This window comes from Hippocampus guttulatus, chromosome 5, assembly GCF_054856545.1.
Source record: "Hippocampus guttulatus isolate MCC_2025c chromosome 5, RoL_Hgut_1.0, whole genome shotgun sequence".
Lineage (NCBI taxonomy): Eukaryota > Metazoa > Chordata > Actinopteri > Syngnathiformes > Syngnathidae > Hippocampus > Hippocampus guttulatus.
Window position 1 is genome coordinate 7816519 of NC_141265.1, and position 19985 is coordinate 7836503.

General features: G+C 42.7%; 1 protein-coding gene across 1 annotated transcript; it reads left to right on the forward strand.

The window, feature by feature from the left end:
* The first annotated feature begins 303 nt into the window (after nt 1-303).
* On the forward strand, nt 304-10237 carry adrb3a (adrenoceptor beta 3a). Its single transcript, XM_086111772.1, has 3 exons — nt 304-637; nt 725-2025; nt 8672-10237. Exons 2-3 carry the CDS (start codon nt 743-745, stop codon nt 8697-8699), a joined length of 1311 nt encoding a protein of 436 aa, XP_085967898.1. The 5' UTR covers nt 304-637; nt 725-742; the 3' UTR covers nt 8700-10237.
* The last annotated feature ends 9748 nt before the right edge of the window (nt 10238-19985 follow it).

The following is a 19985-nucleotide window of genomic DNA, read 5'->3' on the forward strand; positions in this document are numbered from 1 at the left end:
TGTGTGTGTGTGTGTGTGTGTGTGTGTGTGTGTGTATTCGTAGTTATAGTTACTATATCAATGTCCAGTTCATACATGGCATGTAGCGAGAGAAAAAAAAATCCAGGAGAAATAAAGAAATACAGTACACATAAACTCATTGTTTCGATGTTGTTACCTTAAACAGTATGTATCTTCATGATTGAGTGTTGAGTGCTTGTTTTCTGCACACTGGACAGCGTTCACACTCTTCAACTCCTCCCCTCGGCCAATACACTTAGACAGCAGAGAGGGAGAGCACAAGGGAGGGAACCAAAGAGAGCAGTTGAAAAAAGGTGGGCTCTCACGCTGATGCACTCGTGCACTTCTTGCTTTAGCGCCACTGTTCTCTTTCATTTTCAAACTGTCGCAGTTGTCTATTGTACAGCTAGCTGTCTGTGATGGTTGCTCTGATGTTGTACTTTATAAGGCTGACTTTTTTTTAAATCCAAATTTGGACTTTTACCGACTCTGTGAACTTTTATTGTTTCAGCATTGAGGGAAATGTATTTTTTGTAGAGAACATGTTGACTTCATTAAGAGGTCCTCGTTTGTGGAAGCATGGGAAGCCCGGGCTGAAGTTTGAGTGCGGCCAAACGATCCTCCTGAGGCGAGAAATGTAAGAACATCTGTTTTTTTGCAAGCAATTACCCTATTTATTACTCTTTTTTTTTTTTTTTTTAACTTTGCTGTGCCAAACTTGTAGTGTCTGAGTTGGCGAATAATGGACGGCAACCTAAGCGCATCAGCTGCTTTGAGGAACAACACGGCCCCCTACCACCCTGCGGCGGGATCCTGGATCCTCCTCGTACTGGTCGCTGTCATCATCATCATCGTGGTGGGAAACCTGCTGGTCATCATCGCTGTAGCTTCTACTTCCCAGCTCCAAACGACGACAAACATTTTCATCATGTCACTGGCGTGCGCTGACCTCATCATGGGCGTCCTGGTGGTGCCCCTGGGGGCCACCATTGTGCTGACGGGCAACTGGCAGCTCGACGAAACCTCGTGTGATTTCTGGACTTCAGTGGATGTCTTGTGTGTGACGGCGAGCATAGAAACTCTCTGTGTGATAGCGGTGGACCGCTACATAGCAATTACGAGGCCGCTCCGACACCAAGTTTTACTGTGTAAGTGGCGTGCCAGGGCGATCGTTTGCTTGGTGTGGCTCGTTTCCGCCTTAATCTCCTTTGTGCCAATTATGAAAGGATACTGGCGCGCAGACGATGAATACGGAGCCAGAATGTGCTACGATGACCCTGCTTGCTGTGACTTCGTCACCAACCGGGCTTATGCCATCGTATCTTCCACAGTGTCTTTTTACATTCCTCTCTTTATCATGATCTTTGTGTATGCAAAGGTCTTCTTAATAGCAAGACGGCAGGTGCAGCTCATTGATAAAAGCAGAATGCGTTTCAAGCATGAGTGTCCAACAACGCAAATGCAAGTGGACAATCCAGCCCTCCAGTCGGTGTGCATGAACCAGGGTATGTGCAACAGTGGAATGGGGCGGAAAGGCGTCAAGCGAAGACCATCGCGGTTATTGCTTGTGAAAGAACACAAGGCCCTAAAAACTTTGGGTATCATCATGGGGACGTTTACGATATGCTGGTTGCCGTTTTTTGTTGCCAACATCATCAACGCTTTTGACCGGAGCGTTCCGTCGGAGAGGATCTTCAGACTCTTAAACTGGCTGGGTTATGTCAACTCTGGCCTCAACCCCATCATCTACTGCCGAAGCCCGGAGTTCCGCGCTGCCTTCAAGAACCTTCTGGGCTGTCCATGGCTGTCCACCCTGTGGCTCAACACGTTCTATAAAGAAGTGCAGACTCGCTGCTCCTGCTTTCAATGGCGGGCTGAGTCGGGCCTGGCAGGTTCTTTCCAGAAAACTCCAACCGGTAGCGCGGCCAGTACTCGAGGGAACAAGAGCGAAGAGGCTTCCCCAGTTACTCTCCAGTCCAACGGCAGCACACAGTTCAATGACGTATCACAACCAGATGCCAGATTGTGAGTGTTTTTTCTTTTTTTAACTTTTCTTTTCGCTTTCTTCCAGTTGTAATGGCTTGCACACTTAATGATACATTTTTCTGAATGCATATTTTTTTGCATAGTGCTTGTTTCTACATGCAAATATTCACCTACCATAGGAATGTTATAGGGAGGAACATCTGCAGCAATGTCCTCATCTCACCCTTGTACTCCTCAACATAGCTAAGTATAGTATTAGTGGGCTGTCATGTGACAGTTCATCAACAACCAACCAAAGTCATGGCAAAAAAATTTTTAATTAAAAAAAAGGAAGAACAAAAGGAAAACGAGTCACATTAGGCTATTTACCACATTATGACATCCTGATGCAGATAAAGAATCCTGTGAAAAAGCACAAATGTTTTGGACTCAAATGCACAACTCAGAGTTGGAAAGGGCAAAACATTTTTTAATCCAGGCAAAGGTCAGTCCAGGTAGGGGTACAACAGGCGTGAGGCAAAAAAAAAAAAAAAAAAAAAGACAGACAGACAGACAAGTAAAAAAGGTTCCGTACACTATGACTGTCAAAAGGACTTGAACGTGACCCGTGTAGAATCGGCAAACTGCCAATGAGACCAGCCCCACGAGGGGAATATATACAGGGGCTTGATTGGGAAATTGAAACGGTGGAGGGCAAAACAATCACGGAGCAGGTGACACAGATGAGGAAGGGGGCGGTGAGGCAGAGAGCAGGCAGCAGGTCGTGCCGTTTGATTACAACGCAACAAAATGATGAAAAGGAAATACATCCAAATGATTCTTTCTAGATTCATTATTAAAAATTAATTTGATTCTTAGCAGGGTTTATGCGCATTCTCGAAAAAAGCAAAACAATAATAAATAAGAAGTACATTTTTCAATCAATAGTAAAAATCGGGAAGATGAAGAAATGCAACAAGCAGATGCGGTTAATTGGAAAATGCCATAATCATGTTCTGAGCTGGAATTAGGAAATATTAACTTAATATTGTGGAGGTCTGATAAAAATGCTCTGAATATATCACGTCACATTAGTTGATTCTGTTCACAATCCTGCATATTAATATGACGGCAAAGTTGAGTTTATTAATTCACTACAGGTGTCCACATTAGGCTTTCTTCAGAAAAGAACTCATCGGAAGCATTTGCCGTTTCAACATTACAAAATTAAACTGGAATTTAATACTTGAATTTGAATACAAAAGGACTGCAACATTATCAGTTCTTTCATAAAGTGTGCAATTCATTTCCTGAATTGGAATGGGTTGGAAAATATCACATTATTAACGGAGCTTTTGGCTGTCACTGCCCTTGTACGGCTGACACATGGAGATTTGTGGCACATATCAGCAAATATTAGCATGGCTCCTTGCCAGTGGTGAGGGCCTCCGAGGACCATGCCCAACACCAAGCACATCAGATAAATCTTTATCATACATGCACAGAACACTCTGTCCAATTAGATGCGCAGGCTGTTTACCACACAGTTTATACCGAAGTTGGAACTGCACAACATTTGGCTCAATGTCACACCAAAGTGCAGCCACAAGCAGACTAAGCTTTTAATCAACAAAAACATGAACAGCAAAAAGTGACATGAACCGTAAGTACCGGTTGCTAATGGAAATAAAATACAACAGAATAAATAATGTTCATGTGTAGTATTGAATCAATATTTAATAAACTTTAACAACCGTCAATATGAATAAATAACGCTGATACCATTTATTACGGCGTACTTATTAAGGGGTTTTAAATAAGTTATTACCTAGTTTAACATATTATAAATCCATAATAACCTGCTATGGGTTATTAATTATAACACTTAAACATTTAGCTACAATAATCTGCTTTTGCCTGTTCGTTAGTTTTAAATTATTGTAATTCCTGAATTACATTACTTACATTCTCTAATATGTGGTCTCCTTTGGTAGGTATCATATATTTCGCAGAAACTACTGATGTTTCCAGATCAGAGTTGAAACTAAATAATTTGTAGCACGAGTTTGAGCCAGATTGTGAGCCATGTGCCTGTCAAGGATTAGTTTAGATGTTTAGAATGTTATTTATAAGTGCACCCGTAACGTAAAGGTATTCATTCATTTCTCCTTTACATGACAACACACAATTGGCTGCACTACTTCTATTTCATTATGTAACTTAGTTTTATGGCAGCATGATATTTCAATTCTAAATATTTGCTCTTTTGCTTTACGGCACTGCATGTATCATAAACACTCCTGGTGGCATTTTACAGCCATCAGCAATATCGCTATGAAACAGGAGACAGTGGATCATCTTAAAGCAAAATGTCATTTTAAGGGAGTTTAATGAATGAACTATTAACCTCAAACGCTTGTTTCGTATAGTCAGCTATGCTGTCTGTCTGCTGCAGAAATGGGGAGCAGACGATTGACAGCTGTGACTTGACAAAAAAAGTCGATAAGAAGCCCGATCTCTTGAGTGCTGAGGGACTTCGCGTAAGGCTGACTCTCAATACTCGGGCTACTTTGTTTTCAGAGAAGTGCTCGCATTCATATCACGGCAGCCCTGTCAACATTGCCAGCGGCCCACACAGTCTCGCTCGTACAGTACAATTGGAGTTACTCCAAATTGAAGGGGAGGCTAAGGCTTATTCAATCCACCCTTACAGATAATAATGGTAACAATGTTAATCATGGGGTAATGTTAAGAAAATCTAAATCTACACATAAGCCCCTGGCGTCACATAAGCATCGTCAAATATGCTTATATTGTACCTTTCAAAAATATTTTTTGAAAGGTACATGGCTTGACCGGCATGGCTGTTAAAATTCTTTGCGAAATAAATTGCCGTACAAATAATGCTTAATTGAGGTAGAGCCGGGCGGCCCGGTAGTCCAGTGGTTAGCACGTCGGCTTCACAGTGCAGAGGTACCGGGTTCGATTCCAGCTCCGGCCTCCCTGTGTGGAGTTTGCATGTTCTCCCCGGGCCTGCGTGGGTTTTCTCCGGGTGCTCCGGTTTCCTCCCACATTCCAAAAACATGCATGGCAGGCTGATTGGATGCTCTAAATTGGCCCTAGGTGTGAGTGTGGGCGTGGATGGTTGTTCGTCTCTGTGTGCCCTGCGATTGGCTGGCAACTGATTCAGGGTGTCCCCCGCCTACTGCCCGGAGACGGCTGGGATGGGCTCCAGCACCCCCCGCGACCCTAGTGAGGATCAAGCGGTTCGGAAAATGGATGGATGGATGGATGAGGTAGAGCCTTTTGTGGGGTTTGACTCAGGATCTAACATCTCGGTTGAGGACTGTCTTGTGATCAAATGTTCAGGAAAAAGTCATCAATTAACCCGCCGAACGTGAAAGAGTTCCTTTACTGATCAAAAAATATTTTAAAAAATAATCATCTTCGTCATCAAAATGAGAAATATAAAAATCATTCATTCTAATTGGGGTAATTATTCACCCCACTCATGGACGCATGTAGGTTTCAGTTGGTCATACATCTCAGGGTCCAACAGCACACTCAGGTGGGCCTGAAGCTTTTTGGAGGGATGGGTTTGTGCGAAGGTTTGACAAAAACGTCGACTAAAAATGCCCGTTAGTCTGACCAATGAGAAAAACCAATTGCGTTGTATACACGAGGCAACTTACACCCACTGTCCATTTACACAGTTATCCTGGGTTTGTAGCACATCAAAACACATGAAAAAAAATAAAACAAAACAAAACAGCCCATGTTTTATTATTATGGGTAACTACAGTGGATCCCTTTTCAAGGGAACCCACATACGGCAACGTTTCTTGCCAGATTCTTCTTTGCTGGATAATATTTTGTATGCCATTGAGTAGGCCACATTACACGTCTTGTATTTTTATGGTAATTTACTTTAACCCTTTCAGGGGTAGAGGTTACTACAGTGGACAACTTATCATGTGATCAGTTACAGGGTGTATGACAGGGTTAATTGTGCTATGCAATCGCGACAGTACGGCGCTTCTCCATTGGTCAAGAGACAGAGATTGCCCTATTCCGGCATCTCTGATTGGCTAGGCAGGGCAGTAATTTATAAAATGAAACACAATATTGTAAAATAATGTACACATTTCCAGCGTGTGAAAAGCAATGGTAGTCATCTTTCATTTGTTTCCAATTTTTTAATAAACGTTTGACCACCCTTTTACTGGGTCATCAAACGACCCGATAAAACCACAAGGCCCGTGGACTATTAATGTTAGCTTGGATTTTGGAGTGGAACAGTACAAAATGTACCTGGTCTTCACTCTTGGTAAAAAGCATGCACTATTGAGTGGAGTTCAGGCCACAAACTGAAGAAATGTTTGCCTTTAAAAAGTATAAATTGCGTAGTTTTCACTGTAATTGGGTGTCTGCTACGATCTAAAATATCGAGGCAGGAATGTAAAGGCAGACGGTTTAAAAGAAGATGCAAAGCCCTGGGAAATTAAGATTTTGGCGGACAACAAAAAAAGGGTCCCCAATGTTGTGAAATTGGATTCTTGCAGGATAAAAGTTCACTTGCGAAAATAGCCTATATGCCCAAGTGCAACGCATGACCCAAAGCATACCACACCAAGCAGAATGGAGGCAGTGTTCTGATCGGGGCCACATGCTACGTACCCTGGTACTGTACAGTGGTTCAGTATTTGCTGCTGTCTTCCATGTCGATGATGAAGGTTCATTTCCCGGTCATCATCCTCATACCCAAATAAATCGGTGCGTCGTGGCAGAAAGGCAAAAAAATAATAATCTATGGTCAACAAATTATGTGGTGACCCCTGACAGGACCAGCAGAAAATCAGAACAACATATACAGTAGGCATGTACGCCACTGGAACAAGCTCACTGCTCTTTAATGATGATGTGACTGAAGCCCAAAGTGATTTGTGAAATGAAAAGGTAGCACATATTCTCACTCACATTCAGCCAAATAATGAAAAACTAATTAGGCACGTCATGACGTCATATCAGCGGGGCTGGTCCCCCAGGGTTGAGGGCACGTTTGGCACTGAGGAACATGCGTTATTATTATTATTATTATTATTGACCTATTTATGTATTTATTGATTGCTGTACTAAAGTGTAATTGTACATCCTATGAATTAATGTGTGCAGATGACTATAGCTGTGTCCCCCCCACAAAGATAAAAATATTTTTAAGCACAGTTCTAATCAAGTTATTTCCATCTGTATTTCTCTTGTCTGTATGGAAGCGTGTGAGTCTTCCTGTACAGACATGTCCGGTGGACTTCATAACATCAGTCTTCGTGGTGTGTTGGGGAAAACTGATGAACTTCCATGAGAGATTGCAGGACTAGGGGATGCTTGCTGTCATTAGCAAACAAACAACAACAAAAACACAATAAATCGCAAATGGGAGTACACTGATAGCAACTGTGTTTTCTCCCGAAGAAGGCCACCGTGCTTTGACTGTTAAAGTAATTGGTATAAACTTTTATCTGATTGCAACTGATATTCCATACAAGGCATGATCAACTCAAGCCAACAAGCTGCACAATTACATTCAACTAAGGTCATTTTTATACGACCCCCCCCCCCCCTCCCGCAGCCTCCCAACAAACAAAAGAGGCAGATCACATACCAGGAAACATACTACAGTTGTCTCTACAGTCTGGTGTGCCCTTGTACTTCTTCCTTTGGGTGCCAATAACAATGTGATAAACCAAACCAGACAAGAACTAGCAAATGTTATGCTTCATAAAACCTCATTTGTGGATTGCAGTTATGTTACTGTTGCACTGATATTCTTGTGTGTGTGCGTGAAGTGTTGTGTTCATTTTAACAGTGGAAGATAATTTGATATATGAGTGTTATGAGTGATGAGCGTGGACGTGAAACAAGTTAGGTTGTTCATCACATTTATTGTCTGTTTGCAGCAGGCAGGGCCCCTTCCCCTGTGAATAGCGGGAATTTACTGTATAGAACATTAGTTGCCACTTCATCTTGATGCTTTCCTTGGGCCATAAATACTGCAAAAGACAAATCGAAATGTGTTATGATACACAATTCAAGCTCAGTTTCCTTTTGAAGTGGATCCATTTGATTACATTCAGTGGGATTATGATCCCATTCGATATGGAAAAGTTGAGAGGGTATGACCCAATCATTTTCGTCTTGCTATTTTGCTGTATGAATGAACTTGTTCGGAGATCACTGTCAATGTGACCTTTTAAAGATGTCTCTTTCCAATAAGAGACAACTTGATATGGACCGTGATATATTTTAAAGTGCAACTATTTTATCGGGTTTGATTCAATGCGCTCACGTTTTAAACCAACACCAACTTTTCTAATCTAATCTAACTATTTGTTGTTGTTCTTGTTTTTTGTGTGTGTTAAAAGAGAAGTAGATCTACATGGTGACTTTATGCTTTCACTCCTTCAGAGAAGTTTCACAAATATTCACAATGGGAGCAAGATTTCAGCAAACAACAACTGATCACTAGAATATTGGTCTCCTGGGATGAAACATGCTCAGTAATTTCCCAGAAAATTCTAAGAGAATCACAATCAAGTGTTTGTGGGAGTGTTGGTTAGAAATAGCAAGCAAAGTACTGTAAACTACTGTGCCGTTTTCTTGAGGCATTTTGGTCATAATCTGTTCATGTGTTTCTCCTTTTTTTCCATAGCTTCACATTGCAGGAAAAGGAAGGATGAAGACGACCACGCGTCATACTACTGAAGCCATTACTGTGAATCCCAGCAACCACTGAGGAGCCTCAGCAGTGGATCGCGAGCTCCAGCACTAAAGTGGCGGGACTGACTCATGAGAAAACGATTTGCTATGGCTGCTCCCATGCAGCGTCATCAGCATGAAACTTTACACTGACCGAATTTGAATATGTATTTACAAATCATGATTTACATCCAAACTGATAGGCTTCTGCTTGTGGTTTCAAATTGTAAAAAAAAAAATAATAATAATAATAGCACAATATGATATAAGAATTTATCTATTTATGATACATAGAATCTTTTGCAAAATATGCTGCCTAATTTAATAAACTCTTTTCACAGTCAATCAACGAATATTAATTGCATAAATATGAAAAGGCTGGGCGGCCCGGTGAGCTAGTGGTTACCGCGTCGGCTTCACAGTGCAGAGGTACCGGGCTCAATTCCAGCTCTGGCCTCCCTGTGTGACGTTTGCATGTTCTCCCCGGGCCTGCGTGGGTTTTCTCCGGGTACTCCGGTTTTCTCCCACATTCCAAAAACACACACGGCAGGCTGATTGAGAACATTAAAATTGTCCCTATGTGTGAGTGTGAGTGCAGATGGTTGTTCATCTGTGTGTGCCTTGCGATTGGCTGGCAACCGGTTCAAGGTGACCCCCGCCTACTGCCCGAAGACGGCTGGGATAGGCTCCAGAACCCCCCCCCCCCTCCACCCGCGACCCGTGTGAGGTTAAGCGGATCGGAAAATGGATGAATGGATGGATGAAAGGGCTGTCCTGTGAAATCAGTTCTGATATGTCTTTTCAGCATTCATCTTTCTAGTAAGATTGTGAACTCGTCATGTAGTTATCATATCTAAATCCTGACAATAAATGGAAAAAAATAAGTCATCTAAATCACCCTTTTTCAATTTGCTGCCCACTCAAACCCTCTATTAGCCAGGACATACAAGTAAATTCCTATCAGCAGTTTTCCATGAATTTGCAATAACAGATGACAAACCGCATGTAAAATGTCATGAATTGCAGCATTAGCAAATATATTTTTTTTTTGAGAACCATTTTAAGGACAACTTCTGAAGGAGCTGCCTTGCGAGGTGCATAGCAAAGCGCAGCATATCAAGCACTGTATTGGCCAATGCATCTTCACCAAAGTACACAGTGATACTCTTCTGTCATGTCGCCATACCACAAATTGTTCAGCATTCACAGCACATTCATTTTGTCTTGCCACAGTTTAATCACACGACACAACCCATCGATTCTTTGTAAGAATCAATCCCAGTTCAGAATCACCACACAGTTTTTTTTGGAGCCACATCTCACCAAGCCAGTAGTCTACCAGTCTGCTTACTGGCCTGCCTGTCACGTTTGTGGAATTATCTTGTATGATGCAGCCAAAATTCATCATCAAATCAGTTATCCCCCCCCCACCCCCACCCCCAACTTTTTTGTGTGTTTTAAGCATGTGATCGTGCCATACTTGTCGTGCACTGAGAAATAAAAATAGAAATGCAAACCATTTGTTGCATGTGTGCTCCCTGCAGACCCACCACACAGGCCGTCTCCTGTCTGTTGAGAAAGGAAAAAAAAAAGGCCCAAGAAGCCATACCCGAAAAGACACAGGAAGTCTGCCATTTTGTTTGAAAGCATCCATTGCAGGGTAATTTTGGTCATTTCCTTGAGTCCTTCAAAACTGTACGCACTTCCAGAGATTTAGTTCGATGATACTAAATCTCCAGCCGGCATATCTTCCAACTTTCTCCCAAAAGCGTGAGGAGGTGAAGACTGCACTGTTCACAGTTTGAACTTATTGTGTTGACTGATTGTGGCTTATTATGGTAAATTTTGCTTGCAGTTATTTTTTTATTTTAGATAAGGTGAGCAAAGTCTTTGAGGAAAGCCTACTCTACACTACTGAAAACAACTACAAAGAACAATTATCGTAATGTGTATGTGTGTAATGTGTGTGTTTAAAAAGTCTTCAGAGCATTCATAGTGAGTGAATATAAATAGCAAATAGGATTCCGGTGTTTTGGGTCTATCTGTTGCCTCAGACGTTGACGTGTTTTCGCCGTCCTCGTGTGGTTTTGTCCCCCTGTCTTCGTTCCATGAATGTTAGGTGTTGAAGGTTCACTGAAAACTCTTAACTTGCCCATGGCTTTGATTTTTATTCAGAATGGTTACCTATGTGTGCCCTATGATCGGCTGGTGACCAGTCCATTGTGTATTTCCAATTGACAAAATCTTGATTCACCGGTTTATAAGATGTCGGTTCAAATACAATATCAGCTTCCAACTGCCCTGTCCTGCGTTTTCTGCTTGAACGCAGAGGGTCAAATTCACTGGAGAATTGTTGATGGCAGCAGTTGCATGCCAAGGCAACGCTGAGAGATGGAAAACCTGCTTTTACTGCCACCTAGTGCACATTTGTGACTACTAGCTTTAAGTCTTTTCTTCCCCACGTGAATAATTACAGTCCCCGATTGTTCATATGGCACACGTCCTTCTATTCTTTCCACAAGGAAAATAGATGAACCTGTCGAAAGTGCCCCCAAGGGTTTTGCTGTTACTTGAAGAGCCGATACACATAGTAGGAGGCTGAATTTCTCCTCCATCATTATCCAAAAGAAATTATGTGCCAGCGCCTGCACTAAATTACTTTCACAGGCACACACAGGGCATAATTCTGCCATAATTTACAGTACTTTGAAAGAGTACGAGAGTAACACTCAAGCACGAACAGTAAATCTGGCCCATGTTGCCGGGGCGACTGTTTCTGTTGCCTAGCAGCTCTCCCCCCGAAAGAAAAGGCTGGTGGGTCGCAGACAGTGTTGCCTTGATGAAAAGGAGTGAAAAACAGCAAAGGCTCAACAGGTGACCCTTTGATTGTCCACCATCCATTCCTGAACCAGTTACTGTGCAGGATATACATTGACAAAGATGGCCTGGCCAGGAGAGGTGAGGTCATCGAGCAGCACTTTTAAAGACATGCAAACAAACGGAGGTCTTTACTTGATCCCGTCACCTGTGCAAATAGTGAGGCAGTTTGCTGAGAGAGGTGTTCACTTACGAAGCTTGACTGAGTTTTCATTGTCCTTGTTATGCAAGACTTTGAAAATATCTGAGACCACCATTACTTTGGTATTTCACAGTAGATCGGGTTCCGTTACCATTTTGGTGTGCAATTTATCGTTCGCTTCCAAGTTTTTGTTTTGATGATTTGTACTTTGAATGACAGGTAATTTTATCATGCACTGTCTAAGGAATGTGTGCCACTGTTTTCCCATTTCTACAGTATTTTCAGGACGACGAGCAAACGTCTAAGTTGCATCTTGATGGGAAAATCAAGCAAGAAAAAAAATTGAGAACTAATCCGTGGGCCTCTGCACAGTAGAGGTAAGATCGGGCCTAAAAAATCCAGCCTGACCCGCGGGTATTAAAGCCCGACCCGGCCCGAGCCCGACCAATTAACTTGATTTGCAGGCCCGAGCCCGAAGCAAACCCGAAATTTCATATTTTATATGTGAGGACTCGGTGGGAGGAGGTGTGATTTATGATATGATTAAAGCCTATCTTTTGTAACGAAATCTAAGTTAAACAAGACTGTACAAACATTTACATCTTTTATATTTCTGTTTCTGCAGAGGGTACATTAACCGACAATTTTCCATCATTGACGGATTTTTTTAAGAGTTGACGAGAAAAATATACGGCCGTCCGTCATTTTTTTGGCGGGTTGAAAATTGGGCCATAAACCACAGTAGCAGTATGTCCTTAAGAATCTAGCGCTGCACTTTAAGAGAGAGAAGCAGAGAGACAAAGAACATATAAACAGAAGAACTTATAAACATATATTTATTTTTAAAAAAGTCAGCGAGAGAGAAGCCCGGCCCGACCCAACCCGAAGCAATGATTGACATTTTAGGTCCGACCTGACCGGAATTTTGGGCTGGGTCGAGATGGGCTCGGGTTTGGGCTTAATATCTTACCTCAACTGCACAGACTCATTTCTGCAGTAGAGCCACAGAAGCAGTTCTGGGTCACAACTCCGTTGCTGTTTTGGACAAGCAAGGTACTGTACCGTATGAACAAACGTGAAGCTAAACATCACTGCCATCTTCTGGACGATGCCTGCACACCAATATGGACGTATTTTTGAACAGATCAAGGAAGGGCGTTGATAAGATAAGATAACCTTTTATTTGTCCCCTTTATTTGTGGGGAAATTTGCAATCTACAGCAGAAAATTGGGGGTTCGAGTTAAGACCTGAGTTGTAGGTTCTCTGTCAGATATTAGGTGTGTGTACGGTGTACTCCTGGTTTTACTGGTCTGTTTGGGATAGACCAGTGTACCGCTCTCCCACCTGATAGTAACATTTTTGCCTTCTTCCATTTGACATTATTTAATAACTAAAAAATCACAATGACTTTTTAATGAATATACCATTTCAGTGTTTTCATATCATGGATATACCATAAGGTCAGAGACATAGCAACTGACAATGGACCTTAACATCTCGGCAGTTTGTGGTTTGCATGCAGTAGCCTTTGAACCGCTAAAAGCAAAATGAGGGGATTTAAATTTGGTGTCATCGTGACATGGATTCAACACCCATTATTTAAGTAGTGCACATGCCCCCTTTGTGGTTGCTACACACCCACTCAACCTCAGGAAACATGGCTGAGCCACAACACAGCTGCATCTTGTGCAAAGCTAACACTTTGCATCAGCTGCCAACCTTGTAGAGTAAACTGCTTCACTTTATTTTGAGAAAAACTCTGAAGCATTGAAGGACATGTATTCTGCTGTTCTGCTGTCATCTAGCACATGTTTTTTAAGATGACTTCGTCAAAGTAAGCTTTCACACACGCTAAAAATACATTCCTGGGTTTTAAGTGACTGTCAGAGATTTTCTCGGACAAAGTTAAAGAAATGACTCGGCACACAGGAAAATTGTCTTCAATATCGGCGGGAGCGGATCTCTGAGAGCGAACGACGGTTAGTTGCTCCGCGATCACACTCTCAGTCCCGCCACCGCAAGTTCGACATTTTATTGTAACATATGCAAAATACAAGAAAAACACTGCCCCCGATGTTTGCATGCCGCACCCCGGTCCGGCTCCTCGGTAGTGATTGGTTACCTGTTTTTCCAACTTGAACCACCAGTACATTGGCGCCTTTTCTGGCTGGTCTACATCGAATTAGCATGTTGTAGACTTTGCGGATGGTCAATGTCGTCTGGGCGCGACGGGTGTTCTCAACTCGTCTTTTGTTGCTCAACCGCTGTTCCCGAATTATTCATTCCCCTTTTGTGACCGAGTGTCGCCTTGTCCCCTGTGGTTGTCCACCTGTATTGACGTGCTAATTGTGGACTTCAACAGTCCCCCGGCCACATGGCCGGCGCCTTTGTGTGCAGGCATTTGGGGGTGCTGGATACGCACCCAAACGCTTCGATGTGCCCAAATTAAATGAAACTTTAAACATGATACAATTTTGCTCATAGATTCCTCTAACAGTGACACAGCCACACGTACACAAACATCGGTCAATCCACCAAACATTCATCTCTGGGCAGCCGCAAGGTTGCGCAATGTCACTTTGGCGGTGGAGTTAAAATGAAATCACAGCACAACTGAGAAACAGCCAGAGACTGTGGCTTCACGCTGGTCAGTCCGCCTTGGAGTGCACAGTGTGTGTGTGTTTCTCTCTCTCTCTTTATATTTTTCAGATTATCTGGAGAATAATCACACCACACAGAAAGTGGTGGGGGTTTTTTTTGTTTTTTTTGGCTGACAAAAAGCACAACACCTTTTCCACGAATCATTATTGTAGCAACAACCAACAACTCTGTTGAATGAAGGCAGGCGTTGAGAATATCTTGCTTTCACTCTATCCATAGTGTTCTTCACTTTTGCCATAGTTGTTGGTTGAAGTTCCTTCATGTTTCTTTTGTCTCAGATTATTATTTTTTTTATTGTGAGACTCCAAGATCTAAATCAATCAACATCTCAACAATGTTTGACTTTCTAATGCCGTGCTATCATCTGTGGAGTTTGAAAAAAGTAACAAGCTTCTTTTGAAAAAGATGTAGAAAGCACAGGTATCTGTTTTCAAATGTAGGGAGTAAAAGTCAAAGAAAAACACAAAATATTCTAGGAATAGGAAAATTGACACTCCATGTTACGGCTGTCAAACTGTGCAAAAGCTATTCAAAATTGTCCATGCTTTGTTTCACAATTGATTTTGCTACAAAACGAAAAATATTTCAAGCAAAAAGCATCACAGCAATGTTTGCCTCTGTTGTCATGTCCCAATGCGCCATGCAGACCGAGACATCCGTCCTTATTAGTGGGATGATGAATAGCAGAACGTTTGTTATAGAGTAAGCTTTCTGCGGATCAGGACGAGGCTCCGCGGCAAAGTGTTATTGTCTTGACAGCTTGAACCCGCTGGAGAAAAATTGTCTTTCGATCACTGGTTTTGTGACTGCACATCCCATTCTGATATCAAACAAACATGGACACGCAAATAAACTTTGTCAGACTAATGAGCTTATCACTCTTGTTCCCGCTTACCTGTGTTACTTGCCATAACGACTTGAATGAATGAATCACCACTTCATAATCTTACAAACACAAAATAGCCCCTGCTGCCACCATTTATGATTATGTACTGCGTGTTCTTCATGACAAACTCATTTTGAAATCATCCGTCATGGAAAATTGTGACATTTAGTATAGCTACTAGCCTCTTTATCCTCACAAGGGTTGCGGGCGCGCTTTATGCTCACAAGGGTCGCAGGCATGCTGGAGCCCATCCCAGCCGTCACCAGCAGTAGGTGGTGTCAACCCTGAATTGGTTGCCCGCCAATTGCAGGGCACACACAGACAAAGAACCGTTCACACTCACAATAAGGGGTGGGGTGGCCATTGAGAATTTGGGGGAAATATGTTAATTTTGTGAATTTCTGGGTCTTTCCGGGCCATCGTGGCCGCCAGCAGCCACCTGCACCCCCTTGCCCACTGTCAACGATTATGTTTCAACATATGAGGGTCGCATCCTGTTGCAACTACGTTTAGGCGCATGAAGGCCCGTTGATGACATCTTTTCAGAGCGTGACCACAAGAGGGCGTGGCAAATGTTGTGCCTGCTGGAATGCCCGCCACAAGCTCGCTGAGCATCCCACCTCCCTCACATTAGGCAGGTGAGGAGGGGATGCCTACACGGGCGTCTCAGCCTCGCTGTAAAATAGGCACACCGGATGAGGAGCTCGCTTGCCGTAACCCCAGCGCTGGAGAGCGACCCGTCAGCCAAAGAAGCCATCTGTCCGAACGGCAGCACTACGACTTATTTGGTTGTTCTTTGGTACAGTATTAGGGCAGGTGGGTTGTCGGGTCACACACAGACGAATGGGCGGAGGGCAAAATGGTCTCCAATTAATCACGTCGCCTTCACGGTTGACAACATCAACCACAAGGGGAGATCTTGCAGTTTACCTGAATGAACATACTTAACACACGCCACGTCGAGCATGATGGTGTCATTCTTTCCATTCTTTTGTAACTAATACACTCCCTTGTCTTTGAGTGAGAAAAATATATATTTTTTTCCACTTCGAATTGAGTCAAATGACGTGGGCATTGTGCCTGGATACAGTGTCCAGTCATTAAGCTTTCGACGTCACTGGTGGTTATTTTTGTTTTTGTCTTGATGGGTTCTCATCAAACATCGCTCACTATGACTCAAAATGATATCTGGTGTATTCATATAAGCACATGTAATGATTTCTTCTCAAATGATGATAGATTACGTCAGTAGCAGGTGGTGCGGTTCAGACCTGCGCTTTAAATGGAGATTTAAGTGACTTTACACCGCCCCCCCCTTAATACCACCACTATCACATTGCCAATTTACAAAATAACACAATAATGAAGGAAAAATATCATTTTCAATGAGATTTGTCTGTTAAACATTCCAAAATAATGTTTTCATTGTTGACATTCCAACTCAACTTGACGTAACCATTACAAATGCTGAAGATTACTTTTTTTTCACTACAGCGGTTGTCTGAATGAAAGTGCACTCAACCTGGACTCTGGTCAGAGTGCCCCCCTGGAGCATGTCAGTGACGGCACATTGATTGAGCCTTTTATATGAAGCTTCTTTTGAAAGGCTCCATGTTGAATCATGTGTGGCGCCGTGTGCTACAGCTGTTCAGTCACAAGTTATGAACTGTACCCGTTTCCTTCCATGTGTGCCTTTCTGGAGGTTTGCAAATAGGCGTGGTGGAGCAAGGACTCAGCTGGTACCAATTATCTGATGAAGCCGGTCCCGAACGCCACCACTTACACAATCAGTGAGTCGAGATCTTAACCCAAGTAAATTCTTCTTTCAGCTTTGCTGCACCAGTATTTCTGCCTGGACTCCTACCTTGTTCGCCTCCCCTCTTACCTGCAAAAATCCTACCCCTGGGTTATGTTGAAATCTTGCTCGCACAGTGGTTCTTAACCTGGGTTCAAGCGAACGCCGGGGGTTCGGTGAGTCAATCTCAGGGCTTCAGAGGAGATCAAGAAAGACACACTGTGTCTGTGTGTGTTTGTTTCATTCACCCCACTCGTGTGATTTGTGTCAACTCTTCAGAGCAACAAAAAGCAAAAGGACAGACAGGCGAAAACATGTTTTTTTAAATATCAAATGCCATCATTTGAGACTTTTGTCTACCTGAGGGAAATTTGATTCCGTCTTGCAAATGACAAAGAAAATGATGCTGAAGAAAACAGTCTCCACTTTCATGAGTGAACTTCAATCGTTACGTAAGCGCATTCTTTCAGTTTCAAATAGTATTCCAGTTTCAAAAATCCCGGTGACACCCCATTTTCATGTATCACGACGAATGTATCAGATGACATAGGCTATTTTATTGACATGTTTTTAACACGATCCCCGAACATTTCACACTGGCGATTTGCAGTGTTTCTAATAAGATGCAGAACATATACACATTCAGCTTTTCATCATCTAAACTTCCATTCATCCATTTTCTGTTCTGCTTTATCCTCACAAGGGTCACGGGGGGTGCTGGAGCCTATCCCAGCCGCCTTCGGGCAGTAGGCGGGGGACACCCTGAACCAGCCAATTGCAGGGCACACGCACACATAGACAAACAACCATTGGCGCTCACACTCACCTCTAGGGACAATTTCGAGTGTTCAATCAGCCTGCCATGCATGTTTTTGGAATGTGGGAGGAAACCGGAGTACCCGGAGAAAACCCGCATAGGCACGGGGAGAACATGCAAACTACACAGAGGAAGGCCAGAGCCAGGATCGAACTCACGACCTCTGCACTGTGAGGTGGGCGTGCTAACCACTCGACTACCGGGCCACCCTCATCTAAACTTTTCATCATCTAATTGCTTTCAGCAGCTGCCAATGTCATCCGGACTAGTAAATTTCATACAGTAAGTATATTTTTGCAAATTGTATATTTTCAGTTAAAAGAGCATGCATGTATTCGGCCCACATTACAGAATGCATTATTGTTGTCTCGTACAGTATGTGCAGGTGTTGATCCTCAGTCGCAATAAATGCACATCACAGCCTTCGTTGTTTTCTTCCATATACAATGCTTTTATCCACTTACTGTAATTTTCTCTCATTTTCAAGCACCCGCCACTTTTTTCCACATTATTTCTGAGTGACAGGTTGCAAATGGACATTTAATGGGGGCAAAATGTTTGTTCTTTTCATTTCCGTGACCTTTGGTGAACACTGAACACAATCAACATCCACATTCATTCAAAGTTGCAGCCATTAGGCGCTAAAGTCTGGAAGGTTTTTTTTTTTTTTAGCATGAACTCATGCTGTACACTGTGTAACTGATCCTTGCTCATATTACAGTCTGTCTGTTCAGATAAACTAACCCGTTACTTATTTGTTTATAACACAAAATCGCTAAAATGCTTTTAGTGGATCTCAGAGTGTCCAGGTGAACCGATTGTCGCCAATGATTTCTTTGTGATTGCGTAAAAAGGACTCATGGGTCATAGACGCAGAATATCCACAGCAAATTTAATGAGAGTCTTTTATCACCATGTGGGCCACACATTTCAAATTGGGCTTCCAAATCTGCCAGTAAAGCTAGCATTACACTAACTTACGACCAAACATACTCAACAAGAACCCTGCCACCTCGAATTTGTGGGTGAAATGTGTTCTGTGTATGTGTATTTGTTTGGTACATGGTACAAGTAGTGATGCCAGTTTATTCCAGTCGCACTAAGAATCATCCATCCATCCATTTTCCGAACCGCTTGATCCTCACTAGGGTCGCGGGGGGTGCTGGAGCCTATCCCAGCCGTCTTCGGGCAGTAGGCGGGGACACCCTGAATCAGTTGCCAGCCAATCGCAGGGCACACAGAGACGAACAACCATCCACACCCACACTCACACCTAGGGACAATTTAGAGCGTCCAATCAGCCTGCCATGCATGTTTTTGGAATGTGGGAGGAAACCGGAGCACCCGGAGAAAACCCACGCAAGCCCGGGGAGAACATGCAAACTCCACACAGGGAGGCCGGAGCTGGAATTGAACCCGGTACCTCTGCACTGTGAAGCCGACGTGCTAACCACTGGACTACCGGGCCGCCCCGCACTAAGAATCAGAAAAGTTTATTTCATTGTATTAGCTAACATGAGTTAGCCTGAAGTCAGTTGGGACAGGCTCCAGCAACTCTCTGCGACCCTGTTCAGGATAAGCGGTGTAGAAAATGGATGGACAGATAAATTCTGTCTTGTGCCATCTTAAAAAAAAAAATCACAAGCTCCCGATATGCAACAAAATCTCTCTTTGATCTGAAAAAAAAAAACACCAAAAAAAAACGTGAAGATTTATTGACCGTCTCTTGTTTGTCAGTTCACAACCTGAACAGTATTTTTTTTTTGTACAAGCACTACTTAAGTTAATAAAAGAGGGGCATTATTCTGATTCTTATATCGGCTGTCATCAAAAACAGATACAGTGTATTGTATTTACGTAATGGCAATTTTAAAAATCCTTTCTACCCTTGTACCTAAGTACATTTCAAAGTTAGTACCGATACTTAAAAAAATAAATACTTAAGTCATGGAGTTGATCAATAATTCTACTTTTACCTTTGTTAGTCTAGTCTATGTTTTTATGTTCGTGTGTTCTAATTGTTCTATAGCAACTCTGTACTACATATACTTAAGTACAGACTGTGAGTACCTTTGCAACCTCTGGTTG

Excerpts from the sequence above, each read along its gene's own strand:
- adrb3a (XM_086111772.1), top strand. The coding sequence starts at position 743 with ATGGACGGCAACCTAAGCGCATCAGCTGCTTTGAGGAACAACACGGCC. Across the intron at positions 2,026-8,671 it reads TCACAACCAGATGCCAGATT|CTTCACATTGCAGGAAAAGG; the intron begins GTGAGTGTTTTT and ends TTTTTTCCATAG.